The sequence below is a fragment of the Alligator mississippiensis genome, chromosome 12 (genome assembly GCF_030867095.1).
Source record: "Alligator mississippiensis isolate rAllMis1 chromosome 12, rAllMis1, whole genome shotgun sequence".
Lineage (NCBI taxonomy): Eukaryota > Metazoa > Chordata > Crocodylia > Alligatoridae > Alligator > Alligator mississippiensis.
This window is the reverse complement of record NC_081835.1, coordinates 54,767,349-54,785,423: the sequence shown is the minus strand read 5'-3', so window position 1 is coordinate 54,785,423 and position 18,075 is coordinate 54,767,349. Positions and strand designations below refer to the sequence as shown.

The 18,075-nt window shown below is 47.1% G+C and overlaps 1 protein-coding gene across 6 annotated transcripts in view; it reads left to right on the top strand.

The window, feature by feature from the left end:
* Window positions 1-18,075, top strand: part of ASTN2 (astrotactin 2) — a 598,926-nt gene that overhangs the window by 145,166 nt on the left and 435,685 nt on the right. For all 6 annotated transcript variants that reach the window (XM_059715568.1, XM_059715571.1, XM_059715569.1 and 3 more), the window contains exon 3: window positions 9,455-9,839. In XM_059715568.1, the coding sequence (XP_059571551.1) occupies window positions 9,455-9,839 (385 nt within the window). The remainder of the gene's footprint in view (window positions 1-9,454; window positions 9,840-18,075) is intronic.

Sequence of the window (18,075 nt, the reverse complement as noted above, 5' to 3'; positions counted from 1 at the left end):
TAGGAGGACATTGGTCATAGAAGCCTTGCTGCTTTCTCATTTGCACTGGGGATCTGCTCCCATTTCTTCCATCCACTACTGAGCCTTGATAAGAGCTGCATTTTGTGTACATGGCAAGCTTTTGTCCTCTTAAATTCTGGTTGCCCTCGTCACAACCTCTCTATATCTTTGCTTTTCTTGTATGTGGCCCAACAACCATCTGCTGGAGAAACCTTTTATCAGGTTCTAAAGGACTACAGGCTAAGTTTCGTTAGGATGGCTACAGCTGCAGTGCTTCACTTTTTTCCTTTCCAAGTGCTGATCTGAATAACTTCACCCACCCTTTCTAAGATGTCCCTGGTGAACCCAGCTCTCAAATCCTGTAGCCTGTACACCTCTGTCCCAGTTGAATTCAGCTTGTTGTCAGCATTTCTAAGTGTCCTGAAGCGACAGGCAGTGCTTTTATCCACTCTTGTTATGTGTTGATAATGTGGAGTCACATGGCTTGAATCAACATGTCCTGGACACATTGGGGCCTGACTTGAAAGCCCTTCCCTTATGACTTCATGCATATTCACCCTTGTCTCAAGCATCAAGCAGAGGAAAGAGCTAGTGTCAGGTGCAGCCTTTGGGAAGGCTTTTGTCATCCCTTTGGGTTGGACTGCCAGGGGAGCGAGCTCAATGTGCATCTTGGCACTTGTGATCCTGTGTGCTCTGCCAGTCCCTGTTGGTGCTTGGCTGACTCCAGGGGCACAGAGGAGTGCAGTGAGAAGGACATTACGCAGGAGAATATGCATGTTCACAGCTCAGAGGATTAAAGGCCCGTGTTCTTATCACTGCAGAACAGAGTATTATAAATCCAGTCTTAGAATACCAAATCCCCTTGCGGCTCGGCCATTGTTTGGGAATATTAAAAAGCCCTGAGACAGAAATAATCAGTTTCCGAATGACACATTGTCAAATAAAACATTTCTCATTTTATCCCTCCCTTCCCCTTTCTCTCTCCCGCTCCCTCAGTTGGATAATTTAACATGAAAAATAGATTAAAATGAGGCCGGCTTGAATGCCTCCTAAGTTTGACTTTTTCTTCAGGAAGATCTCTCTGCATGTGTGCGTTGTGTTTAAACAAGCGGCTGTTGGCACAGGGGCCAGGGACGAAGAGAACGAGTTGAAAATGAGCCGTCCTTCTGAAAGCACTTGCTGCTCAGCGAGGGGGACAGGTAGCAGCAGCGGTGTGAGGAAAGCGGCTGCTTCTGTGCTACTCCCATGGCATGTGATGGGATGGTTTCCAGCACCAGCATGATGGAGAGCCCACAGGGAAGCAGTTTCATTCCTACCAGCCTGACTTGGGCTGGCAGCCTGGCCATGAAGGTCATGAAAACGCAGAGAGCCTGTAAAGTGTATTGTACTGGAGTGCAAGGGGCAGTGGCTACTTCAAGTACAGGAGGAGACAATGTTATGCTGGTTCTGGACAGCCCTTCCCGCTACTAACACCATGGATCTTGGATCTTCAGTCTGTTGTCCCCATGCCTTCGGGCCTAAGTTTCCTCTCTTCTCTTACAGTTACAGTCTGGTGGAGCAGGTGCAGTGGGAAGAGGGACTTGCAAGATATATCCAGCATAGTCTCACTTCCACTTATGATTCAGCTTGGTTTCGCATCTGATCCTTCTTTCCTTCACTGGGGCCTGTTGACAAGAGCTTTTCCAGTGACAGCAATTCCTGTGTCCATGGATCCTCTCATTGCCAAGACCTCCTTCTGTCACAGACCTGTGGCCTAGGGACAGAAGTTACACCCAAACTGGTGTAAGCGATCGGAAACCAGTTCAAATCTGTAACACAACAGAAGTTCAGTGCACATAAACCACTTTCAAAGTGGCTGAAACTGGTTTAAGATAAACCTGAATGGAGGTAGTATCAGACTTAACTGATTTAGGTTAAAATGGTTTATTGAGCTTCTGTCTCAGATCCCATCCAGGTTCAAGTTAACTTGCAGTTCTCCAGCATCCCAGGATGCTTTGCACCTCCCTGCACACCTCCTCTCACAGGGTGGGTGGGCTAGCCTTGGCTCACTCAAGCTTTCTGCTCCAGCTGAGCAGGGAGGCATGCTCTAGCGCCCCCCAGCTTTTGACCTAGGCCACTGTAGGTGTGCGGTTGCATTTCCAGAATCAAAAGTGAATGTCTGTTCACTTGCTTATCAGTTCAGTCTATGCAGCTTAGACTAACTTGTGAAGATGGAATTGGGCTTTTAGATTGTCTATACTTAGCCATAGGCAGGGAGAAGGAAAGTTGGTTCACGTATGTGTTGGCAAGAGAAAGAGAGGGAGTGACTTCTTTCCTTACATGGGAGATTGCTTACTCTTGTGAAAATGTAGGAGCAAACATGGAAGCTCTGTGAAGTAGGTGTCTTTTGGTGATTCAAATGCACTTGGATGATTGATGCTGTAGGTATGTGTAAGTGAGGGAGAAATGTCTACACTTAATTTTTTTGCTCACTTAGTAATTTTGGATGATGTAGATGAGTGATTTTTCTAAAGACCTTTCTATACCAGGGCAAGCCCCAGTGTGGACACTACTGGAAGTCTATTCAGAGAGCTTGGCACAAAATAAACTAGCAAACTAACTTTTTTTCTGGCAAAAGCCATGCTCACACCTAAAGGATTTGCTGGTAGAGTGGGAAACCCTAATATAGGAGTAGGCTTTGGTATGGAACAGAGCAATTCAGAGCCTTTGCTGGCCTAAAGCATCCTTAGCAGCCCCTTTCCTAGCTTCCCAGCTTAGTTTTCCATCCAAGGAGCTGGAAAGCTGGGTTCTGATCAGATGATACCTTTTCTCCTAAGCTAATAACTGTGGCATTGCCTGTGTGTGCGTGTGGGAGTGGGGAGGGAAAGCGGTAGGGGGGCAGGTTGGAGATTTTCAGGACCAGCATTTAGACATGCACATGCTGTTACACAGAGCTGGAGTAATGGAAAGCGCCTGCTGTGCAGATACATTTCCTGAACTGCCATGCAAGATCTCCAGATTGAAATGAGAAGATAATGGAAGATGCTTCAGAACAAGACCATGAGGGGAAGCCCTAGGTTAATGCTAGCTGTAGCAGGCTGGGCTTTCCATGCTTTAGGCTGGTTATGGGGCTGAAGGGTTAGGGGAGCTCTGTATTTTGACAATTCCCTCGCGTATGCAACCCACAGCTCTGTTTTATTTACCCAGGGTACTCAAGGAGCTGGCGAGCATCATAGCCCAGCCTCTAGTGCGGATCTTTGAAAACTCTTGGCGCTCTGGTGTAGTGCCCGAAGACTGGAAGAAGGCCAATGTGGTGCCTATCTTCAAGAAAGGGAGGAAAGTGGATCCGGCTAACTATAGGCCCATCAGCCTGACTTCTATCCCGGGGAAGATCTTAGAAAAGTTTATTAAGGAGGCCATCCTTAATGGACTGGCCGACTCCAACATCATAAGGGATAGCCAACACGGGTTTGTTGTGGGTAGGTCTTGCTTGACCAATCTCATTTCCTTCTACGACCAGGTGACCTATCACCTGGACAAGGGAGATGAGATTGATGTCATATATCTTGACTTCAAAAAAGCCTTCGATCTGGTGTTCCATGATCGTCTCTTGGAGAAACTGGCCAATTGTCGCCTTGGGTCCTCCACGATCCACTGGCTGGAAAATTGGCTCCGGGGTCGGACCCAGAGGGTAGTAATTGATGGAAGTCACTCATCGTGGTGTCCTGTGACCAGTGGGGTCCCCCAGGGCTCTGTCCTTGGACCCATACTGTTCAACATCTTCATTAATGATGTGGACACTGGAGTCAGAAGCGGACTGGCCAAGTTCACAGATGACACCAAACTTTGGGGCAAAGCATCCACACCAGAAGACAGGCGGATGATCCAGGCTGACCTGGACAGGCTCAGCAAGTGGGCGGATGAGAATCTGATGGTGTTCAACGCCGATAAATGCAAGGTTCTCCACCTTGAGAAGAAAAACCTGCAGCATCCTTATAGGCTCGGCAGTGCTTTGTTGGCTAGCACTATGGAAGAAAGAGACTTGGGGGTCATCATTGACCACAAGATGAACATGAGCCTGCAATGCGATGCTGCGGCTAGTAAAGCGACCAAAACGCTGGCTTGCATCCATAGATGCTTCTCAAGCAAATCCCGGGACGTCATTCTCCCCCTGTACTCGGCCTTAGTGAGGCCGCAGCTGGAGTACTGCCTCCAGTTTTGGGCTCCACAATTCAAAAAGGATGTGGAGAAGCTTGAGAGAGTCCAGAGAAGAGCCACGCGCATGATCAGAGGTCAGGGAAGCAGACCCTAAGATGACAGGCTGAGAGCCCTGGGGCTCTTTAGCCTGGAAAAGCGCAGGCTCAGGGGTGATCTGGTGGCCACCTATAAGTTTATCAGGGGTGACCACCAGTATCTGGGGGAACGTTTGTTCACCAGAGCGCCCCAAGGGATGACGAGGTCGAATGGTCACAAACTACTACAAGATCGTTTCAGGCTGGACATAAGGAAGAATTTCTTTACTGTCCGAGCCCCCAAGGTCTGGAACAGCCTGCCACCGGAGGTTGTTCAAGCGCCTTCATTGAACACCTTCAAGATGAAACTGGATGCTTATCTTGCTGGGATCCTATGACCCCAGCTGACGTCCTGCCCTTTGGGCGGGGGGCTGGACTCGATGATCTTCCGAGGTCCCTTCCAGCCCTAATGTCTATGAAATCTATGAAATCTGTGAATTTACCAGAAAAGTGTCCCCCCCTTTCCCACCTCCTGACCCACCTATCCTAACTGACTGAATGAGCATTGCACATTAGGGGCCACTCTGAGCTTGTAGGCTGAGAGCTGCTGCTGAAGAACTGTGTGATGCTATAGGCAGACAGTGCAGTGGGAAGGACTCTGGAAGTATTCACAGGATACCACTGTTGCATCTGTAGGACCATAGGATACACAGGGTTTCTGTCTTGTGCAATGTGGAGCTTGTATATCTGGAGATCTTCACAGTGTCACTGCCTTGCTATTCCTGCAGGTCATGCCATGGGGAATCCATTTAGCTACCTGGTTAAATTGGTGAGATGGTGCAGGTGACTTTGTAGCAAGTCCAAAGATGTAAACTCTTTGTTCTCTTAAATGGCTTTGCAAAAATCTACTCCAGTACACATTGCTGCTCATTGTGTAGTATTGCCCAGAACGTCGTCATCCCTCACTGCTGCACAGACACAGCAGAAAATTGATTTCCTTTCTTTAAAACTTGAAGGCCTTTAGTCTCCCTTGATTTTAAGCAAGGAAGAGGCATCCACAGTGCTTGGCACAATGGGCTCCTGGTCTGTGACAATCCTCTTAGGAGCTACAGTTAAACAAATAGTAATGATGATGATGAAGTCGGTAGTGCTCCCCTGGTGTGCCCATCTCCCAGTTGGAGCTCCCAGAGCCTCGCCTGGCCACTAAAGTGTTATGTTTCTTGACAGAAGCTGTCAGCTAAATTGGGAAAGTCGAACTGAGCAAAGTCATTCCGCCTCCCTGAGCCCTTCTTCCTATTAGTGTCAATTATGGGACCAAATGAGAAAACAGATGAGGCTGGGGAGGGGAGAAGGGAGGGAATCCTAATGAGAGATGCCATATTGCATTTGCCAAGTCATTCTCTACAGAAAATTGGAGGCCTCTGCAGCTGGGCTGGGCTGGGGAAGCTATCCCTCCCTGTTCCCTTCTTTCCCTACCACCTCCTTGCTTCAGGCAAGTGGCTGCTAGTCATGGCAAGATCGCCTTCATGTGGGCAGAGCCTCCAACACTTGAGTAGCCAATGACAGCTGTTTCACACCGTTCCCAGCCAAACCAACACTTCCTGTCACTTTTCTACATCCCATGGCTTTGAACAGGAGCTCAGTAATCTCAGTCTCTGTCCTAAAAGGGACCCTGGCCTTCTATTTCTCTTGCCAGCTCAGGGACAAATAGAATTGCCATTGCACGGGGCTCCAGAAATCAGGTGCAACTTGTGGAGGTGCAAATCTCCCGAGCTGTGAATGGACCTTTCTCCTGCAGGGCTCAAACGACTTGTTGGATATGATGAATAGTGCAAGAGCCATACACATGCACATGTATGAGCTCTTTGGGTGTTTTCCAGAAGTCCTCCACATGGGTTACTGAGTGAAGTGTGGTGCTCTACAGATACTCAAAGTCAAGGTGTCTGGCTCGGGACTGCTTTATTTAATGGCTTGAGTTGTGATCGGGGTTGTATAATGTGAACCTCTGAGCCACAGTATGGGTGGTTCTGACTAGCTTTACAAGTACCTCTTGAAGGGACAGTTCCCCACCTACAAGACATTTACACCATGCATATAAGAACATGAAATTGTGGGTGTGGGAGTGACACCTCCACACTGCAAGCGAGTGTGTAAGGGGTGTGCATGCCCCCCAAAGATCTGCCACGCGTGAGTGTGTGGGGCTTGTGGCTGTACACAGTATCTTGCCATCTGCTTCCTGTGCTCTGGCGCGTATTCCTTGGTGCATTTCTAAGTTGAGCGTGACTGAATTATGATGGAACCTGCTCACAACGCATGCAAAGATTGCACTCTGCGAGCGCAGCGAGCAGCTCAGCTGAATCCATCCAGCTGCCATTGGCTGACTGGCTGCCTCCCAGGCGAACTCCTCTCGTGAATCGTGTTTTTAGACACTAGCTTTTTATAGATTATCCTTCTTGAGTCTCAGATCCTCTCCATGCACGTGCAGTGCTTTTGCATGGAATGCAGATGAAATGTGTTAGTCTTTTCCGCACTATTTAAAGTTCTTGGATTTGGGCATACTTCTTCTGAAAGAACGGTCCCCCCTACCTCTGGCAGTTACACGTCACGCTGCAAAGCCTCGATTGTTCACGCCACTCCAGATTTACATACCCTGGCTTACTTGTCCGCCACAGTATGAAATTGTCTATGAACTGCGGAGAGATTCAGAGTGGCTTCAAAATGCCAAGCACACGTCTCCTCTCGGCTTGAGAGAGAATGCCGGTATTTACGTCTAGAATAAGTGTGTCATGGGGAGTGGTAGTGTAGGTTTTCTTTGGTCCTGCCTTTTCCACATGACTGAACTTAAAGACTAATTTTAGGGATGTAACTACATCAGGAAGACCTTTATTTTTTTTCACGTAGACCAGGGGTTGGCAACCTGTGACTTGCAGGCCGCATCTGGCCTGCCTGGCAATACCACCTGGCCCATGAAGCCAAGATGTTGGCAGCAGTTTGGTAATGGGGGATATCAGTGGCAGTTCAGTGGTGGGGCAAGCAGCATTTGGGGTTGCAACACATTGGCAGCTGTGAGGACTGACAGTGGCTGGGTTGCAAGCGATGGCCTGCATAGAGAGCAAGCTACTCTAATTTATCCCACTGCTCCTAAAAGCAGTGGCATAGATAGCATGTGCTAGCAGTGGGTTACACGTGACCTAGTTTTGAAGAAGTTGCTTTATGGCTAAGATACTGAAATGGGAAGCAGGAGAACTGGGTTCACCTCCTAACTCTGCTGTACCTGTCCTGTGTGACTTTTTATTTATCAGTACCTCAGTTTCCCATCTGCAAGAAGGAGCATTGCTGTCCTGTCTCTCAGGCAGCATTGTAAGCAGTGATCTGATGTCTGCAAGGTGCTCGGACACGGTGGTGACAACAAGAAGAAAAAAGCATATAGGATGCTTATAGATGTAGAAAAAAACCCTGAGCTCTTTACTTATTTTCAGCTTGGCATGCCCCTGGGTTGAGTGTAGCGTATGCCCAGAGAGGAATCGTGCCAGTTTGACCTGGCTTGCCCAGGATCAGTATAGCTAACATGCTTTAGTGGGGCTTTTTGGCGCTTTTATCTAGTAGTCGATTGAATCAGCTATTAGATGAAAATGCCAAAAAGCCTTGCATGAAGTGCATGAGCTATACAGACACTGGGGAGCCTGCTCAAACTGATGCGATTCCTCTACCAGTAAAGTCCTGTTCCCCCCGCCCCCCTCCCCAATCTGTTAGCACCCTTAAAAAACAGTAATGCAGTGGATAAGCTCATTGTTGGCTTGGAGAGAGAAAAATGAGGCCCGCAAATTGTGCGTGAGGGTCTCTGTGTAGTGCGGGGACCAGCTGTAGGAAGGATGACATGGTGGTCAGGTACCTCAGTGGTTAGCATGCTGTGTCATGAGCTGAGTTCAATTCTCTCCTCTACTACAGACTTTCTGGGCTTGTGTAAGGACATATGGATGCCACCTGGCCACTCTGGGGAGTGGCGCAGGGAAGCAACACACGCCTGCTCCATGCACCTTAGCGGTGGGTGACCTGCAACAGTAAGCTTCCTGTGTTGGCCTTGCTTATCAGCAGGAGCTTAGTACTTCTGTCAGGTGGCTATGCTATCTCCATTTGGGGCCTTAGCACCTGAGGATCAAATATGGCATGCGTCATGGTCATGGTGTGTTCATACCCCTTGGGTGCCCTGAGCAAGTCACCGTGGACATGTTTATGCTGCAAAAAGATAATGTGTTCTTGCACTGGGTTAACACCCTTGCCTTAAAATAGTGGTGAAGACAAGGGTTTTTACCCCTGCGTAGATACCACAGTTCAAACCCAGCTTTACTCTATCACCTTGAACTTGAGCTGCTAACTAAGTTAAAACTCAGGCTTCTGTGCCTTCCTTGCTGTTTTAGTTAAGAGCTGAAAAGTCAACTTCTTTTTTTTTTGCAGGGTAGAGAGACTTCCCCTTGCCTCTGTGTTTCAGTTTCTCAGTGGAGTGGCTGGTACAGCCCTGCCTGATAAGATGGCACGGGGTTAAATATATGAAGGAATGTGAAGGATTTGGCTCATGAAGTGATTGGAACCAGAGAAATAGCTGAGGTGATCTCCCCAGTGCACCCCCACTAGGCAGCATGCTATAGAGCAGTGGTCGTTCATCTGATTTGGAGGCTTGCTCTAGGTTTGGCATTTTGCCACCACTCTGTCTTGCTGTACTCCTAGATTATTGTTCTGTTGTGTCTTGGATTGAGTAGGAGCACTTGTGACGATGGCATCCAAATGGCTAGAGTAGATGGCCGGGGTTGTAGTAATGTGGCCTCTGTCCCATGGCAGCTTAGTGGTGTGTGTTGCACTTTGAAGTGTGACAGACAGTCTTTTAAATTAAATCTTTTGACAATCTGATGTCCTGCAGGGACCTCAAACTTCTTTCACCCCTTTTAGACTATAGAGTTATCACTTGTCCTTGGCTGAACATCCCCTCTCTGTGCCCTGTGCACTTTAGATTCCTGGCTCCTGTCTTCACCCCAGAGGTGGCTGCTTTTCAAGTGTAGGGAAGCATTTCCCCAACAGCATGCAGTGCGCAAAGTACTGCATGCACCTTGGCCTGAAAGGGTGCTCCAGAAACGGGGTGGGAGGATGGGTCTGCTGCACGCAGCTGTCATTGTCCTCTGTGGATTGGGACAGGGCAGTGATGTAGGTTCAGAGCCCCCATTAATTTCTGTTATTTCGTTTTGCTTTAGGGCGGCCTGATTGCTCTGCTCTTGCTCCTGCTGGTGTTCACAGTAGCGCTGTACGCCCAGAGGCGCTGGCACAAACGTCGCCGGATCCCCCAGAAGAGCGCAAGCACCGAGGCCACCCACGAGATCCACTACATCCCTTCAGTGCTGCTGGGGCCACAGGCCCGGGAGAGCTTCCGCAACTCCCGCCTGCAAGCCCACAACTCCGTCATCGGCATGCCCATCCGCGAGACCCCTATTCTGGATGACTACGAGGATGAGGACGAGGACGAGAACCCTCGGCGGGCAGAGTCCAGCACCCGGGAGGATGAGTTTGGCAGCCAAGTGACCCGGACTCTGGAGAGCCTAGGCAGGGGCGGGGAGGAGAGGCCTGACTATGAGAAGAAAGGTTTGTGCTTTGCCTTCTTACTTAGCCCCTCCTCCCTTCCTGCAAACATTAGTGGGTCGTACGTTCTCCTCGAATACACTGGGGGGTCATTAAGAGGTGTTGGATGAGCAAGGAGGCAGCTGATTTGCAGTGGTGCTGGATGGCAGCCACTGCCTGTATGGCCTTGCTCTCCTTTCTCTCACTCACCTACACTGCACGGCACTGAGCTTGCAATGCTTTATGGAAAGAGAGAGAACTGAGCCACTGCTTGCCTGGCTGCTCGCTCATGCTTGGCTCTGCCTTGGGCCTCTAACTGATCTCTGCTTCGAAGGGGGAACTCCCTTCCTGAGCCTCTGATTCTGCTGCTGCTGTGGTTCGTGCCAGCACCTCTGTGCACTGTGTAGCATATCCCCTCTGTAGCGACCCAGTCCTCAATGTCAGGCTTGCTGTCATTTAGCCCAAGTCCAGCCTCTGTCATTTAGCCTGATCCTCACTTTCTTCATAGTGCTTGCAGGGTGTCCCTTAGAAGGGCAGGCTGTTAACTAACACAGCTTAACCTTTTAGCTGGAGCTTTTCAGCTTCAGATTACTTTGCCAGCAATGCCCTCCCTAACCTATCGTCTACAACAGGGGTCAGCAATGTTTTTGGGCCAAGTGCTAAAAACACCCACAGCCACGACTTCTAAGATGTTGGTGTGCCAGGGGCAGAGGGCAGGGGAGCTGCAAGGGCCCCTATCCTTGTTGTGGCAGTGCAGCCCCAGCCCCTTCCCCAAGGCATGAGTGCCCAGTAAAACGCTATTGCGTGTCATGCTCCGGCACACATGCCAGGGGTTGCCTACCCCTGGTCTTCAGGGAGGTAAGTAATGATAGGGCCCATTTCAGAAAGAGATGGGGAAACTGAGGCACAGTCCTCTATCTTTCTCTAGGGTAGAGACGATGCGTGTGTGGGTGCCAGGAATAAAGCTGTAGCTCTTTGCTCTCAGGTAACCAGATTCTTTAATTCCACATGCTTACCGATTCTGTTTAGTAGTCATGTGATTTGCAAGTAGGGCAAGGCACCAGAATGTGTAGGTGGCCTGCAGAGTTGCGGCTTTTTATGGATTTTACTATATTTTCTCTTGCATCAGTTTCTATAAAAATAGATGGTCTGAAGCCTTCTATTCCAAATGAGTTTAAGAGCCTTCACAGCAAGATCTAACAGACAGACAGTTTTGCTGTATTGGAGAGCTTAGTAGCTGCAACTCTATTTGTGTAACATGGTGGTTCTGGTGGAAGCTGTAATGCAGATGGAGATCTTGTCTTTCCTTTTATGCCATGGGTTACCAGCCGCATGGCAGAGGTCATTTTTTTGCTTTGTGTTTGTACAGTACCCAGCACAATGCTGCTCTGGTCTAGGAAGGTGGGCCATAGGCACTTCTGCATTATAAATAATAATGCTGGTGATAATACTGCTGGAGCTGTGCCACTGGTGGCACACAGCTACACTTGTCTGGCAGTGCAGAGACAGCTGTTGAGTTCTGCATCCTGATAGACAGAAACAATAGCACCACAAGATGTGCGACTTTCTCACCTCGGTTGGGTGTCAGCACAGAGGCTTTAATTAGGCCAAACTTTATTCTTCCTATACCAAAGGTGTTACACCCGTCTAACAAAGGGATTATCAGATACATCCCGCAGTCCAGTGTGGCTCAGTGACCCTGTTGTGCCCTGATAATACCAGGTGGGTTTGTTCCACCAGGCTGCATGTTCTAGTAGCAGCGAAATAGGTTGGGCTTATTGTTTGCTTGGCTGCTGAGACAACCCCGTCGCCACCCACAGCCAAAGCCACAGGGCCAGCTTAAGAGATGCTAAATGTAATAAATACAAAAAAAGCCTACATGAGGTTAGACACAGCATTTCAGAAGTGTGTTGTGGAACTGAATACAGATGCAGCCAGAGGGGCACTGGCACACTTGAGAAAATGAGATCCTTTCTGTGGCTTGTTTTATTTTAGCCACGCTATGGGTTTCAACCCAGCATTTGTTTTTTAAACAAACAAATAAACGATCTGCCCCCCAAAACTCCCCTCCAAAAAAAACCCAATGAAACCCAACCCAAATCCTATGGTAATCTGTCTCCCGGAATTGTTACCACTCTATAGCTCTATAGTTTCGTTATGGCCCTTATTTATCTAACGTTGGATCAGATCATAGTCTTGGATATGTTAATCCTAGGCAGGTCAGTGCTACTATCCTCATTCTAAAGATGGGAATTAGATGCTAAATAACTTGTCCAACCTCACACAATGACTTGTCGCAGAGTAAGGCATGTAGAGTCTCAGGTCAGCACCTCACTCCTTCCTCTGCCAGAGATGTGCTAAATTGTGCACTTTCCTGTTTTCTTTTTTTGCACGCACAGCATTGATGCTGTTCTGGGCAGGCAAGGCTGCAGTGAATTGTACTTCTCTTTCTGAAGGTGCTGAGGTTCATGCTTGTCAGAGGCTTTGTGTGGTGTCATCCATGGATTGACAGGCCAGTTGCCAAGGGAGCTCTGTCTGCTGCACAAGCAAGTTGGGGCAAATGTTCTGCATCCCAGAGGAAAATAGCTGTGGTGTAGGAGGCCAGAGTCAGGGAAAGTCAAGCTGCCCCTCAGGAGCTGTAAGTTGGACCAATCTCCTGCTGGCTTTGTGGATGACAGATCCAGTTGTGACATGATGTCCCCTGGTGAACCAGGGGCCAAAACGGAGAGTTCTGGAGCATTACGATCTTTGTTAAAGCTCCTTTTATATGACATATAGGTATGGATTGGGACATTGCAGTCCAAGTGCATGGCTCTATGTGGGTATATCTGAGTGTGAGGGGTTGGGTGCAGCCTTTCTGCCTTCTGTACATTTAGAAGAAGAGCTTTTATGCAGCTGTTGCTAGCTATTGAGGGTATCCAGAGGCTGAAGAGACGGGAACAGCACGGTATCTGCTGTTAACGTCTATGACTTCTCCTGCGGAAGAGGACAAGAGAGACAGACACATGACAGAGATTAGTGATGTCTCTTAATGCACTGTTGGAAGGCACTCCAGTCATGAGGGCAATATAAAAACCAATATAGAGGAGAATAGACTGGCTCTTCTTTATTTAATTGCTCTCTTAATCTAAAATAAAGCTCACACTGCCAGATCACGCAGTTCTGCTCCTGTGGTGGGAGAAATGAAGCTTGGAAGAGCCACATTCAAAGCCAGCTACCCTGCCCCTACCCTTCTCCTGCTGGCTCTGTGCTTTCTGGAGGCGTTACCTGTTTGAAGGCGGACCTTGCAAAATTGCACAATTGGTGGGATTTGTTTCTCCTGTACAGAAAGGAAAGTGCTTTCCCCTGAGTGCTTAGGCTAATGCACATTTGATTGCCTGCATTTTTAAAGTCTGTCTCTCCAAAATTGTAACACCCACCTCCGTTTATTGAAATGTCATTAGAAAACATTTAATACTGTTAACCTGCAACACACTGCAAAATGCATTCAAATAAACAAAAGCCAAAATACATTATTTGTAATTGCTAAGTGACTACAGAGATAGCTAGGGTAGGAGTAGATAATAATGCTGCACAGGTTTGTTTCTCAAATGAAGAGGTCACCTTTTTCTTTTCCAAAATATTAGGGCATGGATAGATTTTCAGTCTACCAAGGAATCCAGTAAAGCATGGGGTTACTTTTAATACACTAGGAGTTCAGTTACTGTCTTAGATCACCTAAGCACTTTGTGTTGTCTAGTTGCTAATGCAGGGGGCTGTAATTTAGGAATTCAGAGTAGGCAGGGAGAGCTGTGGGTGTTCTCGGCAAATCAGGCTTCTCAACTCTGTGCCACAGTGTCCAAGGAGCAATTGAGGCTTAAATAATCCAGCATAAAAAACACTTTGATTGCAAAGCATTATTATTACTATGGTGTTCAAATGAGTCTGTAGATGCCCCAGTGCTCATAGATTAGCACTTAGGTACCATCAAGGCAGCTCTTAAGCACCTGTAGTTGGGTGCGCATGGTTGATATTGGACTTGCAGTGCTCACATAATGATTCCCGAATCTTTTGCACTGAGAGTCCTTTGCATGCCTGAAATTATTTTATTTTATTTTATTTTATTGTGTTTTATTTTATTCTGTAACATTCTTTTCTTTGTTTTGCTTTTTTATGAATTATTTAGGATTGTATGAGTTGGTTAAGACAGAAATAACTGAATTTTCAATACTCTTCAGAACATAATAGTAAACAAGATATAAGGCAGAATATTAAACTCTACTAAGGTTTCAGGAGTCGGTGATAAAGTACCTTTTACATTGAGTGGAGAATTTCCCCAATGTATGACTTCTAATAGCCTGTTCTCATTGCTAGAGATGCTGGTAGACTTCTAGCCGCCTTGGGTTATGTAAACAGATCTTACCGCTGGTTCAGTTAAGGTAATAAACTTTTGTTTTAGATTACCCTCCTCCATGTTTTACCCAGTGGAGTGGCCTTAAACTGTAATAGCAGAGTTGGGGGAAGGACAGACCGAGAAGTTATGTAGATTTTCACACGTTTTAAATGGAAATAACTGTGAATCTAGTTAGCATGAAAATAAGTCTGCCAAAGTCGAGGGTGCTGATGAAGAACGAGAGAAGATATTCAGGGGTGTGTGAAACTACTGTTATCATTTCCATTTGGTCTTATTGATGGCATGGCTACCTGCTCATCTGGCACTTTGGAATCAAATGCCTCGGCTCTCAGCTGTCAGACGATCTCTGGAGCTGCCCAGTTCTGCCTTTCTGGATCTTCTCAGATGCCCATTGGTGCAGTGGTGTTCTTGATAGTCCCAGTCATAATGATTTGGCCCAATATCAGATCAATTTATTTTACTCTATTTACTTCATTAACTGCCAGGGTAGTGGCAAGCACTCGACATACCATAGCCCGAGTCTTTAGAGGGGTATTTTCATATCTAATTTTATCTACTGTTTTGCTATTCTGGCCGTGCTGAAGATGTTCAGTAGAACTTTTTACTCTCCCCATATCGTCAGATTCTTGAATTCACTATTTGATTCATGCTGTGGCATAGGGAAGATATTGCTGCCCTCCACTGAAATGACTAGCGTTTGGATGACCAAGGAAAGTCTTTGTGCATTAGTATTGCTGGTTCCCTATTCTTCCTCTTCACCCCTGCGCTCACCCTGCTCCCTGAAGCTACCTTGTAGCAAGCAATCTGTCACGCTTTGTCTGGGTGTGATGCCGTTCCAGATCTCAAGTGGAGAGGGAGATGCTACTTGGAGTTCTTGCAATGCAGCACTAATAAGGTATCTGCGGGGACTTGCCAATAGGCTACAAACAGTGACATGGAGGCTGTCACAAAATCCTCTTTCAAGTGTCAGTCCCTCACATTAATTGCTGGAGATAGCAAATTGTGGGGGGATCTCAGGTGTTCCTGTTCTGCCCCTGTGTGCTGTTCCTGCTGCTTTCTCACACACACGCTGGCACTCCATGAGAGCAATGTGCAGTGCAACAGTGATTGATTTGGGGATAAGGGCTTTGATGAATGCTGAGCACTGATGAACTCTGACCCATGGGTGCTGCCTTCGATCCAGTCGGGCCTTGGGGCTGCAAGCTGGTGGCAGCTTTCCCATTGTTAGGAAACTGCGTGCCACATGGTACAGCTGCAAGCTGTTCAGATCGATTGTGCATCCCGTGAGCAGTAGCATTTTTCTCCCTGTGTGGAGCTTTGCAGTTATTTGATTAGGCAGGGGAGGCATGCTGGCCCCTTTCATGGAGGACTCTGGTTGCATACAACGTTCAGGCCAATGGAGAATCCTCTGCCAGGCTTTGCATATTATTCAGAAATGCCCGTTCCCCTAAACGATAGGTGAATGCAACACGATAGACCAAAGATACCCCGATAGACAGCACCTTGACAGGAAGCAGAGAAAAAAAAAAAGCTCCCCCTGTATTACCTGAGCAGCTGAAGTCGAAGCCCAGTTCAGACAAACACTGGAGCGATGCACTGAATAATGACATAGAGCAACAAGCACATTTGAGTGATAAAGTTAATGAAATTACAGGTTCTGACCTGATACCAGGCTCTGCCAGGGATAGATAAACAGCAGGGCAAAGATGAGATGTTTATTTTTCCCAAGCAGCAGACTGTAATCTGGATACACTGTACCAGTTTCATTAACATTATTGCCGTTAAGCAAAATCATTTTTGATTAGGTTTTCTGCAGGGTTTTTTTTTTTTTAAAGTACACTAAATTAGAATTGTAGCAGGAAAAGAACTGACCCGGTGACATTGCACAGAGACTAGATGATATAGACAGAAGAAAATCCAGTGCATATGGTTTTATGGGAGGAAAATGTGAACAATAAGCAGGGATTTTTTTGGTTTTGTTTTGTTTTTAAGGAAGGGTATTTTGGAAGTGCTGACTAACCTTTTAGCCAGGCACCTTTTCCTGATGGGCTGGGGATGGTGGGACAGGGCATGGGGCTCTTCAGAGTCTGCGTTGGAAGGACTGAGTCGCCATCTTCCTCATTTAGGAGAACAGGCTTGGATGACCTCCACTCTTTTTTGCATTTTAGGTTTGAGAGGCGTGGCACTGATTTGTGGCTTTGTGGACTGTACTTCTCTGGGTTCTGTGCTCCCTTCAGGTGTCTGGTGAGATTAGGTTATGGTGCATTTGGAGCAGCAGATAGTTTTATTCCCTTCAACCTGAGATTTTGTTCAAATCTTTCTTTGACATCTTTCCTATCTCTCTCTGTAACTGTGACCAATTTCCATCCTGGATTGTAACTCATCTCTCCAAGTAGCTGAGAAGCAGCATTGCTGATGATTTCTGCTTATGATTTCCAGCTTTTCTTATCCTTTCAGAGCTGATGCCTAAAGCTGCAACCCGCTGGGAATCCCTAATTTAGTTGCTGGTATCTTTTAATACTTTTATCTCTTGTCTTTACCAATAACATCCTGTCTTACAGGAGCAGGAGCATTGTGTTTCTTTGTCAGTATTACCTTGCTCATTCAGGTGGTAACCAATGAATATTTCTGCTTTTTCCTTTGGAGCAAGTCCTCTGTGGCAAAGAATTTGAGTTCAGCCCATCTCTAGAAGCACTATTAGGCCCGGGGATGTTACCGACAAGCGGCATCAGTTACAAGGGGCTGGAGGAAATGAAGCAAGTTTAAGTGAATTTAAAGGTGACCTGCAAAGCAAAATTGAAAATAGAGTTATCTTCAGATTTCTGGGCCGAATGCCCTCTTACTTAGACTTGGGGGAAGGGCTTTCAGCACAGAAACATTTTTTGGTTTAATTCATTTCAAAAGTTTCATTTTTATTTCCCTCTGCCAAAAGTCTGTTGTCACTTGCTGGTTTACTGAAGAAACCCTGGAATATAATGCCACCCGTGTTCATTGTGCCGTTGTAATAGGCATAGGGAGAAAAATGTTTAAACCAAGTGGAACAGAAAAACCGAGACATGTCAAGATTCTCACGGTAACTTCTACTCTCTCGTTCCTCTTCTGCACCGGCAGTCAAGCAGCCCTGGTTTAAGACTTTTTTCTTTCCCTCAGCAATGAGGCGTGTGTGGGGGTTTCTTCTGGTGGTGAGGTATGGGGGGGGAGTGGGATAAGCTGAAATCTGTGTTTCAGGTTCCCATCTATAGATACAGGGACAAGCTTGACCCTTCCTCTGTATGGAAGTACACAAAGGAATTAAAATAGGACACACTTATTAATTCTTACTTCTGCTGTTGTGGTACCTAAACCCCATTGAGCTAGGTCTATAGAGACACAGAAGAAGGAACACAGTTCCTCTATACAAGAGCTTGTCATTGAAGTATAAGGCAAGAGACAGCAGATGGATACAGACAGGCATACGGGGAGCAATGAGACCGTATGAGCCGGTGTGCTAATCAGCAAGTCTCAACATGCCATCAGCTTCTCTGCATTCAGGTTTCTGTAGGCATCACAGCAAAATGGGGTGCTAAGGTGGGATATAAAGGGGGATAATGCAGGCATTTACAGGACGCTTCTCCCAAACATGAGGGGCCACAAAGGAGAAAGCATCAAGGTGTTTACTTGAAAAGTGGGAAATGGCAAGCCTTGTGCATTGGTTGGAGGCAGGTGTCCGCCTTTTGATAATGAATGGAAGGTAATAGGTAAAGGTAAGTAGGAATAAGTCAGGAAGGGCCTTGGAAGCAAAGATAAGGAACTTGCATGTGATGTGAAAAAGGTAGGAGGCAGTGGAAGGATGCAAAGAGAAGGGTGATTTGGTCCAAGTGACGGGTT